The following is a 22,264-nucleotide window of genomic DNA, read 5'->3' on the forward strand; positions in this document are numbered from 1 at the left end:
CAGGACACACTACCAATGCTTGCCGACTTCGACCCTTACTCCCCACCCCCCCGGAGTATATGCGTCTTCCACCACGCATTCCTTGTGCCGCCTCTTCTTTCTAGGCCACCGAGATCGTTCTGCATCGGCTATCAGAGTACTATGCTCTAGGTAATAAGATGCATCCAATGCGCACTAAGTCCTTTCGAGCACATGGAGGATCGATTGGCGCTACGACCTCCTAGAGATCGTCGCAATGCCAGCGGCAGTCTTCTCCCACTTATTTTCCCGTACAGTGGCTTCCACGACCTACGGATCTGCAGTCCACTCCATCGAGAGACAATGATTATTTGATACTATCTCCTCGTCAATCTGCTCCTTCGAGAGACAATGGCTGCTCGACTCCTTCCTCTTCTTCAGCTACCCAGTCCGCTCCACTAAGAGACAGCAACTATTGCCCACCTCTTGCTCATTCTGAGCCCCACCCTTCCCCACCCTCGACTACTCAGGTTTGAGAGGCTACCTCTGGGAGCTCTTCGGCACCCCAGATACCTTCTTCGGTATTACTAGCGGCACTTCCTTCGTCATCAAACATTTCGGAGTCCGTGATCCATGAGTTTTTGGATTTCCTATCTACTTTAGAGGGGGATTCAGAGGGGGATGTTATTTCTTTGCCCTCAGAGGAGGCATCTACTTTTTCTTCGACTTCAGCGAGAGCCCCTCCACCTCCCACCTCAGAGGGGGAACCTACTCCACATGAAGTTATTCACCCATCCTCTACTTTCTTGGGGTGGCTGTCTTCGACCAGTCATCTCTTCTACTGATACCCAGGATCTTTAGGTACTACCTAGATCAGGACCTCACAGGTTCAGCCGCGACTTGGTGACGAGGCCTTTGTATTCCTTCCAGCATGGATACACGAAGCTAGTGGCTTCTCTCCCGAGGTTGTGTTTCGGGTTCTCCAGTTCACTGTCTACTGGTCTTTACTGCAGGTTCCCTTTTCGATGGAAATCTTGGATCTTAGGGATCCTCTACATCTTCTTCCTTCTCTTCTTCTTGCCTTGGTCACTTGGTCAGTATGGAGCCAACTCCCACGATCGAGTACGGGCATATCCTTATGGTTCTCGACACCACACAAAATCCGACATTCCTCCTATGCATTGCATGTTTTCATCATCTTTGCGCTGGGGCACTTGGGCAAGTAAACAATGTCCCCACGAGGAATATTGTCCAAGTTGCACCTCCTGCATGCGCATTCTTCAGCATGTAGCATTGCATCTCCACCTCACTCTTCTCTTGTTCCCCTTTTTGGGCCTGAGAGGGGATGTTGAGAAACCCTTCACCCGTAGTTTGCGTTTTTATGTTTCTGCGTTTTGTGTTTAGGGTTTGCGTTTAGGATTTGCAGTCCGAAAAGGAGGCGCCATCCTAAACTAACAATGCCTATTTATAGGCTTCTCTCTCATTCATTCCTTACGGTTGATTCATTCATCCCGTCACCATTTCTCTCCAACCTCTCCACTACCCTCACACCCCTTCAAGAGGACATTGCGGTTCGTGATTCGTGGCTGTCTTCACCATCTTCCTTGTGCTACGGCACCCTTGTTTCCTTGTATCACATTCACTCCATGATTCGGAACTTCATCATTCCATTCATCAGAGTTCCTTCTCTCTTCTCTTGCCTTCTCCATGTTTGCTGCATTTACTCCGTGTTCCTCTCTGCAAACCCTACTGTCTCGCTAGTATGTCATCTTTTGACAGCATGCCTGTTCTTCTCGTTAAAAAGAAGGATGGCACGATGTGTTTTTTTGTCAATTATAGAGTTCTTAATAAAATGAACATCAAGAATAAGTATCCATAGCCTAGGATGGATGCCCTTCTAGATCGACTTTGTGGTGTGCAATATTTCATCAAAATCGATCTTAGGTCCACTTAACATCAAATACAGACACCTTCAAACGATGTCCCGAAAATTGGGTTTTAAACGAGGTATGAATATTAGCAATTTTCCATCCTACCTTTTGAATTGACCAATGCTTCCGCAACTTTTCAGTACATGATGAATGACTTTTTCGTCTGTGTCTCGAAAAGTGAATAGTCATTTTTCTCGACGACATCCTTATTTATACTAAGTTGTTGAAGAAACATGCGAAACATTTGCACATCATCGTACATCCCTTAAGATGAGAGCAATTGTTTACGAAACTATCCAAGTGCGAATTTTTTACACAAAGCTCTTATATCTTGGTCATGTCATCTCGATTGATGGCATTTGGATGGATCCTGAAAAGATTCAAGTAGTGTTTGATTGGCCTATTCCACGAACCATAAGGCAAGTAAAATATTTCTTAGCTTTTACTAGATTTTTTTAGAAATTCATAAAGGACTATGCTCATATTACCAAACCCTTAACACGTTTGCTTAAGGGTATCTGAAGCAAGAAAAAACACGTTAATGTGAGTTGGATCAATGTTTTCAAATATTGAAACAGCTAGTTACCACTGGACTAGTATTGCAAATTATCGATTCAAATAGACCTTTTAAGATTTATATGATGCGAGTAATTATGCTTCAAGTGTTGTTCTTTATCAAAACGGCCAACCTATCGCATTTAAGAGACATAAGCTCACCAACGCCCAAACATGTTACACCATCCAAGAGAATGAATTTTCGGTGGTCATCCATGCACTTTAAGTATGGTGTCATTATTTGTATGGCACCCAGTTTATTATTTGGAAAGACTAACAATACCTTCATGATCAGCCCAATCTCCATGCCCATAAGGCAAGATGGACAGAGCTTATATAAGAGTTTGATTTCAAGATTTGTTAAAGAAAGGGCACAACTAATATGGTTACCAATGCTTTTACTCGAACACTTGAAGTAAATACCTTATCCTTCTCCAAAATCTTGACTGATTTCTATCCTTCTCTCAAAGGGTGTTGCCAAAATAATCTTCACTTTGGTAAGATCTAGTAACTAGTTCAAGAGGGACCCTAGTAGCCCAAAAAGATTTGGTAGTTCGGATACCGAAACCTAGCTACTGAGAGAAAGATGGTGGAAAAATATTCCATTTCTAATGGATTGTGCCCACCAATTAGGATATCTACAAGAAAATTTTGGTAGCCTTGGAGACATCATTTGTAGAGTGTTGATTGGTAGGTGATCTACCACCGATTAGCTCAATGAAAGACATGATTTAGGCAATTCCCATGATATATCATTGTGAGCTCAATGAAGGACATGAATTTAGGCAACTCTCACAAGCACCCCTATGAAGGTCACAAAAGTAATTCCTCTAGGGGAAGGGGTGTTATGGGTTAGCTCCACAACATGTCATTTAGAGATACAGGACCCTTACAAATGTTGTTGCAAAGGGGTGCTCTCAATACTTATCAGTTAGGGGTATGCTCCCCACCTCGTTACTAGACTCTGCCTCGGGCAATCAAGATCCCTTAGTTGCGTGCTCAAGTTGTCCCCCTGCTAAGGAGGCATTGACCTTATATTGAAGGCTGACCTGACAATCTGACACAACCAACTGACCTGACATAATTATTGTGTGTGCTGACCTGACATAATTTCTGAAGAGACAGCTACCTGCCATTTTTTTATGTCCCAGCTGACTTCTGTCATCACAGAAGCTTGAACGCCATGTCAGTCCTTGCCATGCCATTTCTACCACCCCTCATTGACTACCACCACACCTACCTGCATGCCACCCATACACACCATCCTCGCTACTCCATGACCTCCCACTTTTCCCTTTCTCAACCATACTCCAGGCTCCAGCCATCGCATCCTATGCCATCAATGGTATCTACTCCTCCCACCCTAGCAACATTGTTCTATGCAATGGTCTCCACCCTTTCCTCTTCATTTCTTCCCTCCTCACAAGAGACACCACAAGACCAGCAGATCGCAAAAAATTCAGCAGCACAAGAACCCACACAGCAACCCGAAGGAGAGAACTTGTTTCATGAGACAGCAGCCAATCCTAAATGGAATGAGGGTAAGGATTCTTCCATGCTCAAAGAAAGCACAGCTATGACAGTCCATTTTCCTAGCCTCGATGAGTATAGAGAGAGGCCACACCATTGGCAAGAGAACCTTCCTGTCTTGGGGGAGGTTCTCTTCAGAGGTAGCTTCTGTAGTGGGGGAGTGGTTTGCATTTCTTGAGCTGTCAACTTATATATAGACACAGAGATTTCAAGGCATCGGGGGGGCTAGAGCCATAATGGAGAGTACCCCTAGAATGGAGGACTAACACAAAGAAGTTCCACACTTGTTTAGGCTCTTTACCATAGGGGAGATCCCTCTTGCACTGGTAGCCATCAGCGGAGACACTGTTTACCTTCTTAGTAGAGATTGATGGAAGAGGATCTGGATTACTCAAAGTTCATAGGATGCTCTTGACACAAGATTAGATTTGTGGCTCATTGTGACAGGACTTCACACTTAGACCTAGACCCTCAAGGCTCAAGCTTATATAATGAATGGATGGAGACATTGGGCACATAGAAGAAGGCCATCTTAAAGACTTCAATGGAACTTTGGGGAGTGGATATGGAGAGATCCATCTGCAGACACACCTCAGGATGTTCCCTTCTTTGGGTATATGACTAAGCTAGGGAGGAGGATATAGATGAGTAAGATCAGAGTAGTGCCAACTGTGGTTTGCATTGGCAAGCCCAACATATATCACAGCTTTTCCTTGCAAACTACTAGAGGATAACTTTAGACCAAGAAAGATTTCACTCTTTCTTTCGTTCCTAGCACATAGGAGTTTAATAGTTCATACATGGCTCGGCTATAGTAGAGACCATGTCTCTTGTGCTAGATGTGGGAAGCATGCGAACACAAAGAGGCACTGCATATGGGATTTCCCAAGGGCTCAAGAGATTTCGAGGGCCCCTAGGATGGGGTTTCATGGCACTATAGACTCTATGATTCCTACATGGGGATGGTTGCTTGGGTCATAGACAAAGACCCTATTTCTAGATATGAGGATATAGAGGTGTCATGCCTATCTTGTTTAAAATTAACTTTGTACCAAGACTATCGTGCCAAGTTTCTCACAGACATTGTGGACTCAAGGACATTGTCATAGATGGGAGCTCATTACATGCATCATCTATTATATAATTAAAACAACTAATTTCTTTACAATAAGAGTAAAAAAATGAAAAATTATAGCATGTTCTATCATGTGCATTTGCATTTTATTAGATAATGTGTCTTAAACTCGCCACTCAGTATCATTTATTTTTCTTAATGCTATATATTTGGGATTTATCATTTTATTATTACATATAATGTACTCAGATTTTGACAGCATCATGGTTTATGTTACATAGCCTATATTTATGCTACTCTGAATACCCCAAACAACATAGTATGCTCAACAATTATTTACTTTCGAGACATAATATTTAAAAATTTGACAAAGCAAATACTTAAAGCTGAATATGATAACTATTCAAAAAATTACAACCATGGGAAACGTAAAAGTAATGGAGATAAGATTGAGGGTTGGAGATGGGTATTTCCCTTCCCCCTTCTAAAGGAATGTATTTCTGCTCAATCCAAGTTCTTTAGAGAAGAGCTCACTTACAATCAACTTGAGAGTGAGGAGGAATAGTTGTCGCTCTCACAAGATTATGTAAAGATATACATGTACACATGCATAACTTATTATATAATAACACAACTGATTTCTTTACAAGAAGAGAGTAAAAAAATGAAAAATCATCTTTTCTTCATTAATCAACAGTGTTACATTGATATGGCTTTCTTCTTGTTTTTGAAATGGAAGAAAATCTCGAGAAGAAGGTGCCGCTATGAATTTATAAGTCTGATGTCCTATAAAATAGCTACACAAGAAGAGGGAATATGAAGGCATTTGATGATAAAGAAGCGAAGGATGATAATGAAGATTGATAGGATTTAGGCTATCTTCAGCTATTGTACAAAAGTTTACAGCCAAGAAAACCGATGTAGAATGAGAAAAACAAGCTCCTTTTATAGTAGAAAGCGGAGAGCTAGTGCAAAAAGGGAAAGTGCTAATATAAGACAAGTGTCCCCAACCACATGTCATGAGGTGTGATAAGTAGCCAATCACATGTCATAAGGTGTAAGAAGTGGCAAGACACTCTTAAGCTTGTGTGTTGTGTGACAAGTGTCCTGACACATTGTCTCTTCTCTATGGCCTTCCTTTCTGGGCTAAGTACTATCAAGAATAGAGATAGTCTTATTTACTAAGCACTGCTGGAATACAAAACTTACTATTTTTAGCATATCATTAATATTTTTTTCGTTTAGGCTAATTTGACGCTCCTAAAATTTCAGGACCTCCTAAAATTTAGAAATTTCTCCCCTCCCTTCCCCCCTCCCCTCCCCCAAATATGGATGTCATGTGAAAGCTCTTTACAAATATATTACAAATACAATGCTGAAATCTGCACATGAGTTTTGTATGCAAAGTTATGTGTATTTTAAGCTTTCAACCTATACATGCATGTTGTACAAACATTTCATTATCATTTCATCTTGCTAATTGTAACTAACCGTTTGGCAAAACTAGCCCACACCTCAAGGTATTAATCCTTTCTGTGTGCGAGTCTGATCTTAATATGCTTGAGTTCCGGTCATAGGCACCCAATCCGGTCCTATAGGTGAGTGTATACCATCTTTTCTTTAGCCCATTGTGTGGGTTCACCATAACCTATGACTACTCATTAGTGGCAAGCTCTAATGCACTATTCTTTATATCTAGTAAGTGCAAAGGAAACAAATACAATAAATAATTAAATATGAATAAATAATAAAAAGGGTAAAATTTCTTTTTGTGTTGTGTTATGACAACTACTATATCTTTCCTATGCAAATTGCAGCCTTGTTATTCACTTAGTGTTCATTGTTAGCTCTTTTAACTTGGAATGACCATGAATTATGTTCATGTGACATGAAGACTTAAGCTTTTGTGCAAAATATAAGGAAATGGTGTTGTGTGCATCAAATATGAAAGTATGTATGGATGAATTTAATGCCAAAATCTGAAACTCCTTCCCGGTTTCCAAAATTGGCCAAAACTCCATTTTTTGCTATTTCTATTTCCCTCGTTTGCAAAAACTTGAGGAAGTTATGATGAGGCTACAAAGATTATAGAGAGAATATAGGTGTGGACTACAAAGCCATAATGATCTGAAAGACTTCCACACTCCCCATGAGAATCCTCTCATGAAATGTTTGAGGATTTGGTGGACATTTGTTATGCCAAGATTAAAGCTTCATGAGATGGGATCTTCACAGAGCAATAGTTGGAGGGTCTACGAATTTTCTTATGCTATAGAAGTATCACCTCCCCAAAGAGAGGATATCTCAATGCAGTGGAAAGTTGTTGCTTGGACCAACTTTCAATTACTAGGCTCTAGCTGTGGATGCCTTAAAGATTCACGTGGAGTTTATATTTGTGTAGGCGAGCATTGGTTGCATACAATCCAAGATTGGCACATCCTAGTCTCAAGGAGGGTCCTTTGGGTGTCTATCAAAGTAGATGAGGCACTCAATGAATAGTTGGTCATTTATGCCTCCTAATGGCTAGCAGGAGAGAGAATTGTTTTCGACACCATCACTTAGTCTCTACCTTGTATTGATCACTAGATAGTAGGAGATTTTAATATACATTGATTCAGAGGAGGGTGAGCAACTTGGAGGATTTTCTCTTTCAAATCATGTGATAGAATCCTTGGTTCATCACAAATTTTGGTACATTAGTAGACCCTCTTCAGTATTCAAAGAGAGGCATGGCACTAGGAGCTAGGATAATCTCCTGGATTAATAGATTTTATGTGGATGATTGGACTTGTGACAAAAGGGAGCCTAGTTTGCATTATTCTCAAAACTACTTTATTAGATGGCACACACCAGTTCAGTTGATTCTTTTGGAGGGAGTCAAGGGAATCATTACCAATGCTAGAAATCAGAATTATTGCTATCTCTGTTATGATGAGGCTCCCAAGTGGGTCATTATAATAATTTGGGAGTTAAGTCTTTTAGCTAGTAGGGCTAGGGATTTGGATCAGTGTCTGCAAGAGGTCAAATTCTTTTTTTAAAGAGAAGACGCTAGGAGCAAAGTGAGGGCCTCTACATGAGAGAGAGAGAGAGAGAGGAATAAAATGAAATGATATGTTAGCGTCTGCAAAAGGCCAAAATGACCCATATAAATTCTATCGATCCTAGAAAACAATTCAGCTCCCTTTGCTTTATCACTCCTAATAAACTGTAACAATTCTGAACTGAGCTGCAGACATGGGATCCTGAACTTTGACGGTAAACAAAATTTCCTAAACTACTTGCTTCCTCCTCCTCAATGAATCTATGGCCCTGCCTCCCCTATCCTCTGAGGCTTCCACCACATTCAACCCACCTCTAACAACCAGTGCTTAGAGTCTACTTTAAGGTATCCCAAAACTGTCTCTTTATCCGCATCTATTGAGTGCTTACACCACTCCCAAACCAATATGGTACCATCCCTCTGATTGTGAAAGATAATGCACAAGTTCATACACTAAAGTGATTATGATTACTCAGTGAAATAAGACAATAACCATTTGATGCTTACACTGCCTTAAAAAGCCATGGAGATGATACTTACTGAATAACGCTCCTTGCCGCTTGTCAACACTCGATGTAATGTTGATCTGCATGTTCAACACAAATTTAAGTCAAGCCAACTGTGACAAGATACAGGCTTCATCAAAACAAAAGCCTTATCACCTTAATAAGCCATTACTCCAGCGCTCCAACATGTCACCCAAGTTAACAATGAGTGCCCTACATGTTTAGAAATGTCAAAATCATTTTCGTTGTACACAATATCAGTTGCGAAAAGACAATGATCAGGAAAAATTATAACAATACATGAGTTTTCATCAGCACCCCTAGGGTTGTAGAAAACTATAGGACAATCATCAACAATTAATTCTTTTTCCATGAAGCGAAATTCTATTAGTAAGCACCTAGTGATAAAATACAATTGGAGCCTTGCATCTTCTATATCATCATGCAAGTTACTAGATTCGAATTTATGTCTCATTACTCATCACAATGAGCTACTCCTTTGTTCCTTTGATGGGAACAGCTTCCCCTGACTAATTTGAATCCTCTGTCATGAATCAGCCATCTTCCCCCACGATGAAAGTGAAGACTCTCTCCCTATTGGTCAAAATCGCCCAACCAAGATGTCCCCTCTAAAAGTAAACCAATCTATGTCTACATCGTGTTTGTATATGCCCTCCACTTTGGAGGCACCAGCCAGAGGGCACGGCACTCCCTGCACGATTGTCTCTACCAAGGTCCTCGCTCTTCTAAGGCATTGGAGTCTCTCTTTTCAGGTGTCATCTAGCAAATCCAAAAAACCAAATGAATCCCCTACTATAGCAACAATATGAAAGATAAATCTCCAATCCTCCAAAAAATCATCTGACATTGGATAAAGATCCTCATTAAATGGTTGAGAAACTCACCCAATAACTGTGAAATCAGCCTCTAGCACATGGGACTAATATAACCAATAAACGACATCATCCTAAAAACAAAGATGCACCATAGGTGGATGAAGTCAATGAACCATCACAAATATGAGTATTGAGGACCAAATATAGGCATAGAAATATCAATGAAGCCAAAATCTCAAAGAGCCAACTCTTAACATGGGAAGAAAGCCCTTAGAAAAGTAGGATAGGCAAGGATAGATGTAGATAATGAAACTTGTGGAGCAAGCTAAATAGGGGTTTGTGAAACTACCAAAGCAAACTAAGTGGAACTACCTAAGCAGATAATGAAACTTGTAGAATGGGAGGTTAGGATGGACATGCACATTTTGGGAGGAAGCTCGACCTACAATGTATAGGAAACCTCATCAAATGGGGGCTCAAGGACAACCTCTTGTGAATGGTGCTCATCGAAAAGCCTATCTCAAAATAATGTTGGAAATATTGGCATATCTAAAGAGCAAACAATTTTGGCAACCTCTTTCAAACATTAATAGCAACCTTGAAACCAATAAATAATTCGACGCTTCTACAAATATATGTGTTGCCACAAGGACGTGAAATTTTGATGCTTTGCTTAGCATTTGATTAAGTTATTAATCAAATGTGCAAATGTGAGGTGCACATGTAATGTGCAAGTCAATCAAGTCACAATGGCAACTCAAGGATCTCGAGATGTCAGCCGTGAATGTCAAAGGCAAAAGTTGTACTAAGTTGTGCTTGACAATATCTGGTGACAAATTTTAGCCTAGATCATTTTATTAGCCACTAATGGCAATGGTGACATTAGGAACTTGGCATTAATTAATTAATTAATTAATGACGGTTTAGGGGCTAATAATTGCTCAAGAAAGCTTGGTGACAAATTGGCCTAGCCAGTTTCATTTTTGGTTTGTAGAATTATTTTTCTAAGCAAGAAATAATTATTAAATTAAATTTCAAAATTAATATCCTAAAAATTGATTAAAGAAGGCTGGAAACTACTGGAAAATGTATTAGGAAGACTGCCATTTGATAAACTTTCCCATGCAAGTGGGGAGAAGGCTGTTGGAGACTCAAAAATTGGTCATGTCTAGTTGAGTAGAGGCTCAGAGAGAGGGAAAAAAGAAAGAAAGAAAGAAAGAAAGATCTATTAACGTCTCTAGAAGGCCAGAATGGCCTATGAGACCATAACTAATATAACTGGCATCATCATTTCTCATCAGAGAAGAAAATAGAATTATGTCTGGGTCTACATGATAAATTGAAATGGAAAATGAAGAATATGGAAAATTGAGAGACTAAAAAGAGTACAGAATATCTCCCTCTCAGGGTATCGAATCCATCGAGACTTTGCAAGCTACCCCCAACTGACTTGAAGTGGTAATCTCCGCCTATAATGAGCAATCGTGACACGAATGTGTCACACATGAGCATGCCTACATTACTCAGAAAGTACCCTAGGGTGTCGTACTCTGCATAACGTTGTAGCTCTGTCTACTATGATACCACCTAATGATGTCCCTTGATGGCGACTGTCAGTAGATGTAGTGTCTAAGGTGGCATTGGTCGGGGGGTCAGCTATACTGAAAAAGCCTGTAACTGCTCTCTGGAGGGGTGGATGTGATTGGGGTTGCCTCCGGTCCCGTAACAATGCTACTCTGCGCCGTTGGAGCTCAAATAAGAAAAGGACCTGACATCTCTAGTCCTCATAGTCCATCACCCGTATCAATGGTCCAAAGCCCTCCTTAAAGAGGCAATGGTAGCGGCCTTAAATATCATAGTGTACAGTGCATCTACAAATGTAGTGTTGCTCTGCCTCTACGTCCCGTCCACAAAGTTGGCACATCCTCTCATTTGCTATAACACGGCTCCATCGACCTATGATGAAGGCCAAGTTGATAGATTTCAACGCTGTGAAGCCGGTCGTCCAGTCCATTCACGAATCGAAGTATGTTTGGACCTCTGTTCAGCAAAAAACCACTTGATGCAGTGTGAAAACTTAGAAATTGAACTAGTTTTTTTAAAGTTTAAAGCCTTAATCCTTAATTAAAGGAAAAACACACAGAATCTGAATTGTGGGGGAGGGGGCGCCTTTTTTTTGCGCTCCTTGATTTAAAAAATGGATTATTGTGACTGTTGGCATCGGGGGGAGGCAAGAGGGTAGCAAGATGAGGATTTTCTTCACCTTCCATCACAAGAATCAAATCAGAAAATGATGGATTAAATGAAGAGATCAGTTTGTAGTCTTTCTCTCTCTTCTCTCCTCTCTCCTCTCTCCTCTTTTTGTGTGTTTCCATGGTTGATTCTATGATAGAAGGGGGTGGGCTAAGATGAGAGATTTTAATTGTGGGATGATGCTGGAGCGTGAAGGAGCATAGATTGAGGTTGGAAGGATCATCAGCGGCTATTGGGAAGCGTCAAGGGGCCTCCAATCACGAGATACGTATAACAAAAGGTCTGGTTTTATGAGTGAGTCGTAAATATAGATGTTTTATGATAAATTTTAGTTGAAAATTGTTGCATTTGGTTGTCAATTCTGTGATTGATCAGAAATAATAAGAAAATTAGTAAAATGTAGTCATCTAATAATTTTTTTATAAACACACAAAACCCGTAACATTACGGTTTTTAAGGAAAATCACGTGGTTTTAGGGTTTGGTTGTGCGTATGGTGTTCATATGGGATGGAATGTGATAGAAAAATAATTATTAGTAAGACCAATCAGTCTAGATCGCTAAATGAAAAAATATTGATAATTATGAATAAATAAATAATAAAAAATAAAAAAATGATGAAAAATAGATTTTTTGAGTCTGAAAAATAGAAAAAAATAACATTTGTGTTTGTGAATGTATGATAAGGCTAAGACATAAGGTTTAGCCTCAATCCAACAGATAATCCTTCCTACACTCCTCAAAGGGAGTCCCTATACATATCGGTGTTGTACACCATGTAAGCACAAACAAAGAGAGTGCCCCTTGGTTGATTGCAACGGCCCCACTACGGCTCTTTTACACCTCGGGGATTGGCCCCAAGATGCACCATTCATTCATAGAACGCGTATGAAACATACTCCACAATTTTAAGCAATCAATCCAGGAGATAATAAATAGTCATCATTGAATACTCCGCAAAGGTATGAACCACTAACCCTATAGCTTAGGATAACTCACCTTCTCAACGTAGATTATCGTTCATGAAAACAATTACTATGCATCCAGGATGATACCATGTTTTGCATGCAATGCAATTGTGTATGGTTTATAGTGCTAAAACTATTTTCCTTATTGACAACTATGAGAAAGGACAGGATCGAAGCTCAACGCAGAAAACCAGTAGACAGTAGAGAGTGAAGCACGACACCCAATACAATAGACTGAAAGAGTGTAAACTGAAAGTACAAGATACAACCCTTACATCTTAGGGTTGTAGGGGAGTGTTCACACCCGAACGCGGTAAGTTCGCGTAAGTGTGTATCATAAGCACATACGAAATAATACCATAATTCTGGGGGAAAAAACCTCTCCTACCGAGAGTAAAAAGTGCCCAGTGTCCTACTGATCACCGACACTCCTATGTGAGCGTAGGTGTAAGTGAGGCATAAGTGAAATACCCAACAAACCTCCCTGGAGTGAAGAGTGATCAAGAGTACAAGGATCATCCGCCACCAAAGGAAATCAAATTTAAAGCATGGCGAAATGCTTCAAATTTTTCACGAGGAAGAGCTTTGGTGAAGATGTTTGCTACATTACTGGTGGTAGGATAATAGACAAGGCTGATATCACCTGCATGTAGTCTCTCTCTGACAAAGTGATAATGTATCTCAATGTGTTTCGTGCGTGTATGAAACACTGGGTTCCGTGCCACTACAATGGCACTCTAAACAAAGGAGTACGCTCCATAATAGATACATCCAAATCAGCAAACAAGCATCTAATCCATACGCATTCAATTGTGGTAGTGAAAGCTGCCTTGTATTCAACTTCACATGACAATGTGGCAACAGTGGATTGTTTCTTGCTAAGCCAAGATATGCAAGACGAGCCAAGAAAGAAACAATTGCCACTAGTGGAGTGACGTGAATCATAATCACCAGCCCAATCAGAATCACTGTAAGTATGTAACTGCAGTGGTCCCCCCTTGGCATAAAGCAATCCAAGAGATCTAGTACCTTGCAAGTAATGGAAGACACGCTTAACAGCTTGCCAATGTGACATGTGTGGCTGATGCATATATCTGCTCACTGCAAATTGTATGTCTGGCCTAGTGTTGCATAAGTAAATAAGACATCCAACTACTAGAGCATATGTATGTATATCAAACAAATCACTGTCATCATGTAATGACAGTTTAAGTCCAGGTTCCATTGGTGTTGCAATCCTACAAGCCAAACTTCTCAAGAAGTTTACAAATGTATCTTAACTCTGATAACCCAATATCTCTAGCATCATGTATGAATTGAATGCCCAAGTAATAATGCAAAGACCCCAAGTCTGACATGTCAAAAGTTTGCTGCAAAATTTGTTTAAATGCTGAAATCTGATCAGCATGTGTCCCTGTAAGCAAGAGATCATCAACATAAAGACAAATGATCAACATGGATCCCCCCTCTTTACATACATAAAGGGTAGACTCAAAGAGCTGTTTATGTCTCCTTGGCTAAGCAAAAAAGCATCTATCTTTGCATACCAAGCTCTAGGAGCTTGTTTCAAACCATACAAAGCTTTTTTCGGCTTGCAAACCAAGTGTTCCAAGCCCTCAACTGCAAAACCAACATATACTTCCTCATGAAGTTCCCTATGTAAAAATGCAGTTTTAATATCCAACTGATGCACAATCCATCCATAATGAGCAGCCAAAGCAACCATAGACCTGATGGTCGTCATACAAGAAGTACGAGCAAATGTCTCCTCATAGTCAATGCCTTTTTTTTATGCATAGCCTTTAGCTACAAGCCTTGCCTTGTATTTGTCAATGGATCCATCTACATTCCGTTTCAGCTTGTAGACCCATTTTGTTCCAATGGCTTTCTTCCCAAATGGCAAAGACACCAAATCACATGTTTGATTCTTAGTGATAGAATCCAATTCAACTTTTATTGCTGCCATCCAATGCACACTCTGTTGTGCATCTTCAAAACATTCAAGCTCCTCATCATCAAGGGTGCTTGTTGCCATAACAAACTCCATGTTATGTGCAGTATCATGCATACGAGCTTGCCTTCTAGTACGACCAGCCATGGGTGCATCCAGATGACTATCTTTCATAGTCTGTAAATACCATCTAGGCATTTGTCTTGCCTCCTAACTATGCATAAGCTCTTACTGAATTTCAGTTTCAGCACTTTGCTGAATATTCAGATCAGCCAATGGCTGATTTTCTGCATTTTCCAAAGGAGTAGCTAGCTGAACATTGAGTTCACTTGCTGAAACTCCAGCTGAATCACCTAATGTAATGGGCAGCAGCCCTTCAAATACATCACGGGCAGTCTGATATGTGCCTAAACCCGCCAGGGACAATTCCGATTTTTCATCAAATAGTACATCCCTACTGACAAACACCTTTTTAGAAACAGGATCATAGAGTCTGTAGCCTTTGCTCTCACTGCTATATCCCATAAAAATGCATTTAACAGCCTTGTTCTTCAACTTTTTCCTTAGTACCTTTGGAATATGTACATATGCAAGGCACCAAAGGTACGAAAGTGTCCAAAGAAGGTTTCCGACTGTTCCAACCCTCAAAATGTGTAATTTTCTTCAAAGCTTTGGTGGGGCATCTGTTCAAAACATGGCAAGCACACATGACGGCTTCCATCCAAAAACTGTGAGGCAAGCTCTTTGCCTTCAGCATACATTTGGCCATCTCCATGAGTGACCAATTCTTTCTCTCTCCAACCCCATTCTGTTGTGGAGTATAAACAGTAGTGTACTGATGGACAATGCCCTTCTGCTTCAAAAAGGAATTCAGCATAGAGGACATGTATTCCCCCCCTCGGTCCGACAAAGAGTCTTAATTTTACAACCAGACTGGTTTTCAACAAGTGCAATAAAAGCCAAGAATGCATCATACACTTCTGACTTTTTGACCAAAGAGTAGACCCAACAAAATCGAGCAAAGTCATCAATAAAAGTCACAAAATAGTAACATCCTCCCAATGACTTTATTTGCATAGATAGCCCAACATACATTTGAATGCACTAACTGCAACCTGGTTGTTGCTCGAAAAGTAACATCACGGGGAAACAAAAAACGATGCATTTTTCCCAAAATACATCCTTCGCGCAAGTGCTCAGGAGGTCTCTTCAATAGAGGTAATCCATCTAGCATCTGCGTATGCTGTAAGAGCATCAAGCTACCAAATTTCACATGCCCCATCCTAGCATGATATAACTCTGCCTATATCATAGCAGGAGTAAGAGTGGATGTCAAATAAGCTGACTGATCAACTGAAAGAGCATCCAACTCGTATAACCCATGACATAAAGTGTTTGTCAAGACCAAAGTCATGTGTTCTTTGTCTCTCACCATGCATCGGTCATCATCAAATGTGACCTGCAATCCACAACGTGCCAAAGAAGAGATAGAGAGCAAACTCTTCTTTATGCCTCGCACAAATAAAGCATCCTATAGGTGGAGAATAGAGCCATCAATGGCTATGAGCGCAATCTCCCCAATACCTCGGACAGGGTATGATGCATTGTTGGCACACTGTACAAACTAGCCAACCGGAGCTGCATGAACAAATGCAAATAAATCTCTGTGAGATGTAATATGCCTAGAAGCACCACTGTCCAAAAACCAAGTGCCTAGAAGCTACTAAGAACGTACTGCTAAGAGAAGTTCGGGCAGCACGTTGCAATTGGTATCAGAGGCTGAATGCTTGATCTGCCCAAGAGGTGTCATAATTGCATGTATAAAAACAATAGTTCCTGTTTGCAACAAAGGACGTGGACTCAGTAGCAGTGGAAGGAGCATCAGAAACAGACATTCCTGACTCCTTTTTCTTCTCTTTGGCAATGCCCTTTCTGCACTCAGTGATGTAGTGGCCTGGCTTCTTGCAATAATGGCATTTGCTCTTTTTGGCTTGCATGTTCCCTTGGTTTTTGTTTGCTTGTGATGTGCCAAAAGTCCCAGAACTCTACGGAGCATTCTTCACTTGGCTGCCTTGCCCTTCTATCTAGCCATAAAAGCTTGCTCAGAGTTTATAGCATCCACACCACTATTCCTCCGTGTTTGCTCCTCCTCTAGAAGCAAACTGACTAACTGAAGAAAAGTGATTGGCTGCGCGGCAATCCTCATGGTGAGGTTTAAAGCCGTATGAAAAGCCAAGTACGAAGGAGGTAATGAGTTCAAAGTGGTAGATATCATCTGTGCATCCGAATAGTACTCATCAACATTCATGAGTTGCTCTCACAAGTCCTGAATTGTTCAAGTGATCCTGAATAGAATCACCTTCATCCATTTTCAATGTCTCTAGCTCTTTCTTTAAGAAAGAGATGCGAGTCTCATTCTTGCCTACAAACATCTCCTCCAAAGTTAGCCAAGCTTCTCGGGAAGATGTTGAATGAATGTGGGGGATGATTGACCGTTGGACTGCCAATGCAATTAGCGACAAAGCATGTGCATCCCGTGTATCCCATGCTTTTTGATCTACTGTTCTTTGGGAAAGTGGCTGAAGTGGGGTAGGCTGAGGTGCCCGTGGTGCACGTCCTCCTAGAGGAGTAGCAGCTAGAGCCACAACTCCAAGTTGAGCTTCTTCTCCACTAACATAATCCCAAAGATTTTTAGCCATAAGTACATTCTTCATCATGAAGAACCAAAGTGAATAGTTATTTCCATCCAATCTGTCCTCCTTGGATACACAAGTGAAAACATCTCCTCCTTGATTTGCCATGATTTTCAATTACCAAAAAATGCAAAAGAGCAATGTCAAAGCAAGACTACACTGGAAATCTGAAAATTTCCAAAAATTGCAGGAAATAACTCTTTGCAATTAGTGTACAGAGGTGCACTCTGTCAAAACTGTCTGTTATGCACACAGTCCAATGTGCAATCAGTATTCAACAACATTGTACCAACAAAATCCCCAAAATTTCTTGCCTCGGGTTTGTCAAAACATTCTGTCAATGACTGTAACTGCAATGCGTATGCCAATGTTCCCAGAAAACATGAAAGCCCCAAAAAATTTTAATGAATGTGTCCAAAAATTGCATTTAATGTATCCTAGACATGTTTTCTAAATTATGTGTCTGTGTCGTGGGAACCCCCTCTTCCAGAAATTAATTATGGTATAAAAAATGTAAAAATTTACCTTTGAAATAACGAATTGTTGCTGACCACCCCTCTGACCTGACGTGTGGTGCTAACGGGCGGCTTTGGGGCCAAACGGTGACCATGGAAAGGGCGGACGCTGTCGCAGGTGATTTCAGAGAAGCGGACGGCTGGCGACAGTTTACGGGTGCAGAAACTGGCGTCTGGCAGAAAGGACGAGTTTGACGGGACATCTGGCGGAGGGACGTAGGCGAGTTGACTGACAGCACTTCAGAACTGACGTGGCAAAGGGAGTGTCGCAGTAGGACTTGTGGCGAGGCACTACAGGTGACAGGTACAATGGCCAGAGAGCAAGCGGAGCAATGGCGCTGGGTGAGGAGCTACTGGAGACAGGCAGCACTGGTGTTGGCGAGCAGGGAAAGGGTAGGAGCTGTTGCAGAGATTGAACGGAGCCAAGGCAAAGTTGGACTGAGCAAGAAGCTCCCGGAGGCTAAGCGGAGCTGGGCAGAACCTGGCTCTGATACCAAATGTGAGGGAGGACAGGATCGAAGCTCAGCACAGAAAACCAGTAGACAGTAGAGAGTGAAGCACGACACCCAATACGATAGACTGCACAGAAAACCAATAGACAGTAGAGAGTGAAGCACGACACCTAATACGATAGACTGAAAGAGTGTAAACTGAAAGTACAAGGTACAACCCTTAAACCTTAGGGTTGTAGGGGGATGTTCACACCCGAACACGGTAAGTGCCCGTAAGTGTGTGTCATAAGCACATACGAAATAATACCATAAGTCTAGGGAAAAAAACCTCTCCTACCGAGAGTAAAAAATGCCCTACTGTTCTACTGATCACCAACACTCCTATGTGAGCGTAGGCGTTAAGTGAGGCGTGAGTGAAATACCCAACAACAACCAGCACTATGGTGTAAAAAAAAATTTTTCATGCATTTACTCTAAATGAAAAATTGCTGCATTGCTTGGGGCCAGCACTGAGCATACTCGTGCTACTGAATCCTCTTAATTTTTAAAACCACGTATCCTATATGCCACGCATTAAGAAAATATAAAAATTCAGCATATTATAAGCCCTCAACAACCCCCTTATCCCTACTGCTTAAGGTTGTGTATTCAGTGGTAGGTTGTAGTAGAGGCCCAGCTAGTGCCATAGAGCTAGTGTCGGGCCCATAGGTTCAACATTCTGTTGTGAAGGTTGTTTTGGATTGATCTTCTTCAACGATTTGGACTTGGTTGTATCCATTGAATCCATCCAAGTGGGAATAAAGCTCATGGCTTGCCATTGTGTCCAACAATTGGTCTGTGAAAGGAATAGAGAAATTATCATTCTTAGTCTTGGAGTTCAACTTTTAGAAGTTCACACATATTCGCAGCTTTCCATTCTTCTTGGGTACTACCACCATGGGCGAAACCCATTTACTATTGGCCATTGGATAGATGAACTTGGCTTCAAGGAGCTTCAACAATTCGGCTTTCACTAGGGCAAAGTAATTTGGATTCATTCACCTCAGTCTTTGCCTCACAGGCTTAGCATTAGGCTCTAGGTCGATGTGATGCTAGCACATCGTGGGATCAATCCCCTTCCAAATCTTTGTACAACCATGCAAACACGTCCAAGTTCTCTTTCAGAAGGTCATGCATACATTCAACTCACATTTTGAAAACTGATACCCACCTTCAGGTGACATTAAGTACCATCTACATCCACGAAGGTTAATTGCTTTTCACCTTCCACTTCACGGATGAAGGTCTCACACGGATTGCTTCCACACACGGATCCAACTCCTTCAAGAAGGGAGTGGTCTCCTCTTCTGATACTTCACTGGAACTAACTTTCTCTTTCAATGAGGGCTAAGCTAACTCCTTGGGATGCTGAAATGGTATCATTGATGTTTCAGGTTTGGTCTGGAAATTAGTTACTTCTTGGCTCAAGGACTCGTCTTTCGAGGATGCATCCCCGACATTACATAACAGGGACCTTCAGAGTTCTACTTGGACTACCGAACCGATGGTTATTGGCAAGGTCATTGTCATCATCTTCTCTTAAGAAGGGTAACTTCTGGTGACAAGAGCCACTGCTGAAGGAAGGCTTATTCTGCTTAATCCATTTTTTATGGATATTTTGCATATGATATGACTCATTAGCTAGTCCAAAGGATACCATAGTCATTCTATCTAACAGCATGGGATCTTCAGCTTTATGTAGCTTCTAGAACTTCTTCCTCTTTTGTATCCTCTTCAAGCTGGATGGATTCTTCCAATGTGCTTTTATAATCTTCTTCTACACTATCATTATCGTTGTCCTCTTAGACTCTATTTCTGCCTCTATAGGGACTCTGTAAGAGAAGAATAGATTCTCTATTGTATCCTCTGCCTCTACTTTTGCAACTGTCTCTACTTCTGTCTCTGGCTCTACTTCTATCTCTATCTTTGTTACAACCATGTGTAACAGGGAGAACGGTACATCCATGTCTCTATCTCATTGTTAGAAGTGATTTCCAAAGTCATTCTTGGGTTAGGCAAGAGGTATTCACCCATTGACAAAGACTTTCCTTCGTTCGAGAGTTGGCTTACAGTGCCCACTGTCAAGGACTGTGCCTCTATTTTCTTGGGAAAGATTTGTTTGACAGCTTCTTCATCTCCTATTATGCCATATGTTACTTCATTGGAAGAGTCTGTTAAGACTTCAATGGCAATGGATCCATTACCTTTTTGTAATCCATACAACTTCAGTACCACTTTGTTGGGTCTTCTACTTAGGTTTAGGGTTCCTTTTAAACCAATCCATCCATACCCTTGCTTCAAAAGCCATGGTCTTCCCAATAGAAAAGATATGAGGTCCCATAAAAATTTGGTTTTACCACCAGATAGATCAACCAATAAACTTTTCCTATGAGGGTTGTCTTCACATATGGGAGAATACTCAAAGACTTAATTATGCTTTGGTTTATCAGTCTAATAATCCATTGCATAGGCTGCATACCTTGCAAGCCTAGATCCTTCATTGTCACATCCATCATTATGTTTACTGATGAATCTCCATCAATCAATGCATCTGTTATAAAGCAGCCTTCAAACCACATGCTCATCTCTGGGGTACCAAGATCCAAGCAGGCATTAGCCACATCCATTTCTTTCACAGGCTCTGGGGCTTTGTTGGACTTAGGGACAATAGTAGAAGCAATCCTTAGAAGCCTTCTTCTCATCAGTGTGCTTTTGAATTTCTTTTGACAGCTAGAAAACAATCAGCAATTGTCAAAATGTTAGGTTTGGTTTGAAGGTGTCTAGGTCTTTGACCAAGTCATAATCTTTGATAGAATCCATGAGCTTCTCCAACTAGCTAGGAAATGGGACAACCCCCGCTTTTATCTTCCCTCTTTGTTCTAGAAGTGGCAACATCTGCACTTCTACTACTGGAGGTACTTCTGCATCCTCTATCTCTTGGACCTCTGGTCCTGTCTCTGCAACTGTCTCTATATCCTTTTGTACTAATGGATGGCTCTATATTGTAGTGTTCTATTTTAGATTGTTCTGTTTCTCCTTGGAAAGATTAAACTTCATCATTTTGGTAGAGGAAACGTTCTCTTTTTGAACTATGGGTTCTCTTTTTTTGGCACGTGTTATTGCAAAAACTTCCAATTCCACCAAATTGAAGGCAAGTTCTTGGGTCTTTTGTTGGATATCAGTGGTAGCTTACACAGGAGCTAAACTAGGATAGTCTTTTGCAGTGTGGCCTTCTCCTTTGCATCTACTGCATAAGGATTTGTAATCCATGGACTTTCTAGGGTTTGGGCAGTTTGGTGAGATATGTCCCTTTTCTCCATATCTCTAACACTCAACTTCTATTTCTAGCCACCACCAGATTGTCGTTCTCTATAACTTTGAGAGGGAAAACTCCTTGGGCCAAAATTAGGACTGAACTCTCTAGGCTTTGGTCCAATATCCCAAGTAGTCATCTTGGATTCCAACAAGTTGAATCTTGTTTCTTCATCTTTCTTCCTCCTTTCATGCATCTCTCTCAAAGAGCAAATATCCTCTGTATGGTTCTTTCTTAAACAATACGCACAGAAGGCTCAAAGGATGGTTAGTTTTGGGATACATTCAATGGCTAAATGTCCAGCTTGATGGTCCTTTCCATAGCATGTATTAGACCGCATCACATCTCTTCCAGCTCTTGAAGGACTGGATATGTTGGCAGTATTAACCTTCTCAATGTCTGGCAGCTGTTCTATAATCACATCCATCAACTCTTTCTTGATGCTTGCAACTGAATTGGACAGATAGTCCTTCAAATTTTCACCTCTTGAAGTACTCGTAGTAGGGTTTTGGGAAGCCTCTTTAATCACTACATAGATTGATTAGGTTGATCCAGAGGGTCCTTTGTTCTAATTCTGAGATTTAGACCTCCTGTTGAGACTGGTGGTTGTTGGTTCTAGTTGGTAGGGTTCCACTATTGTTGTTGAGTCA

General features: G+C 41.0%; 1 protein-coding gene across 2 annotated transcripts in view; it reads right to left on the reverse strand.

Annotated features, from left to right (window-relative positions):
• The window catches only part of LOC148032962 (kihadalactone A synthase LFS-like), a 143,738-nt gene that overhangs the window by 53,127 nt on the left and 68,347 nt on the right, over nt 1–22,264 (reverse strand). For both annotated transcript variants that reach the window (XM_087683658.1, XM_087683657.1), the window contains exons 8-9: nt 8,752–8,808; nt 8,630–8,675 (exon numbers count right to left, since the gene is read on the reverse strand). In XM_087683658.1, coding sequence (XP_087539784.1) covers nt 8,630–8,675; nt 8,752–8,808 — 103 coding nt within the window. The remainder of the gene's footprint in view (nt 1–8,629; nt 8,676–8,751; nt 8,809–22,264) is intronic.

The sequence above is a fragment of the Lygodium microphyllum genome, chromosome 8 (genome assembly GCF_053477565.2).
Source record: "Lygodium microphyllum isolate KBCC chromosome 8, Lygodium_microphyllum_v1.1.10, whole genome shotgun sequence".
Lineage (NCBI taxonomy): Eukaryota > Viridiplantae > Streptophyta > Polypodiopsida > Schizaeales > Lygodiaceae > Lygodium > Lygodium microphyllum.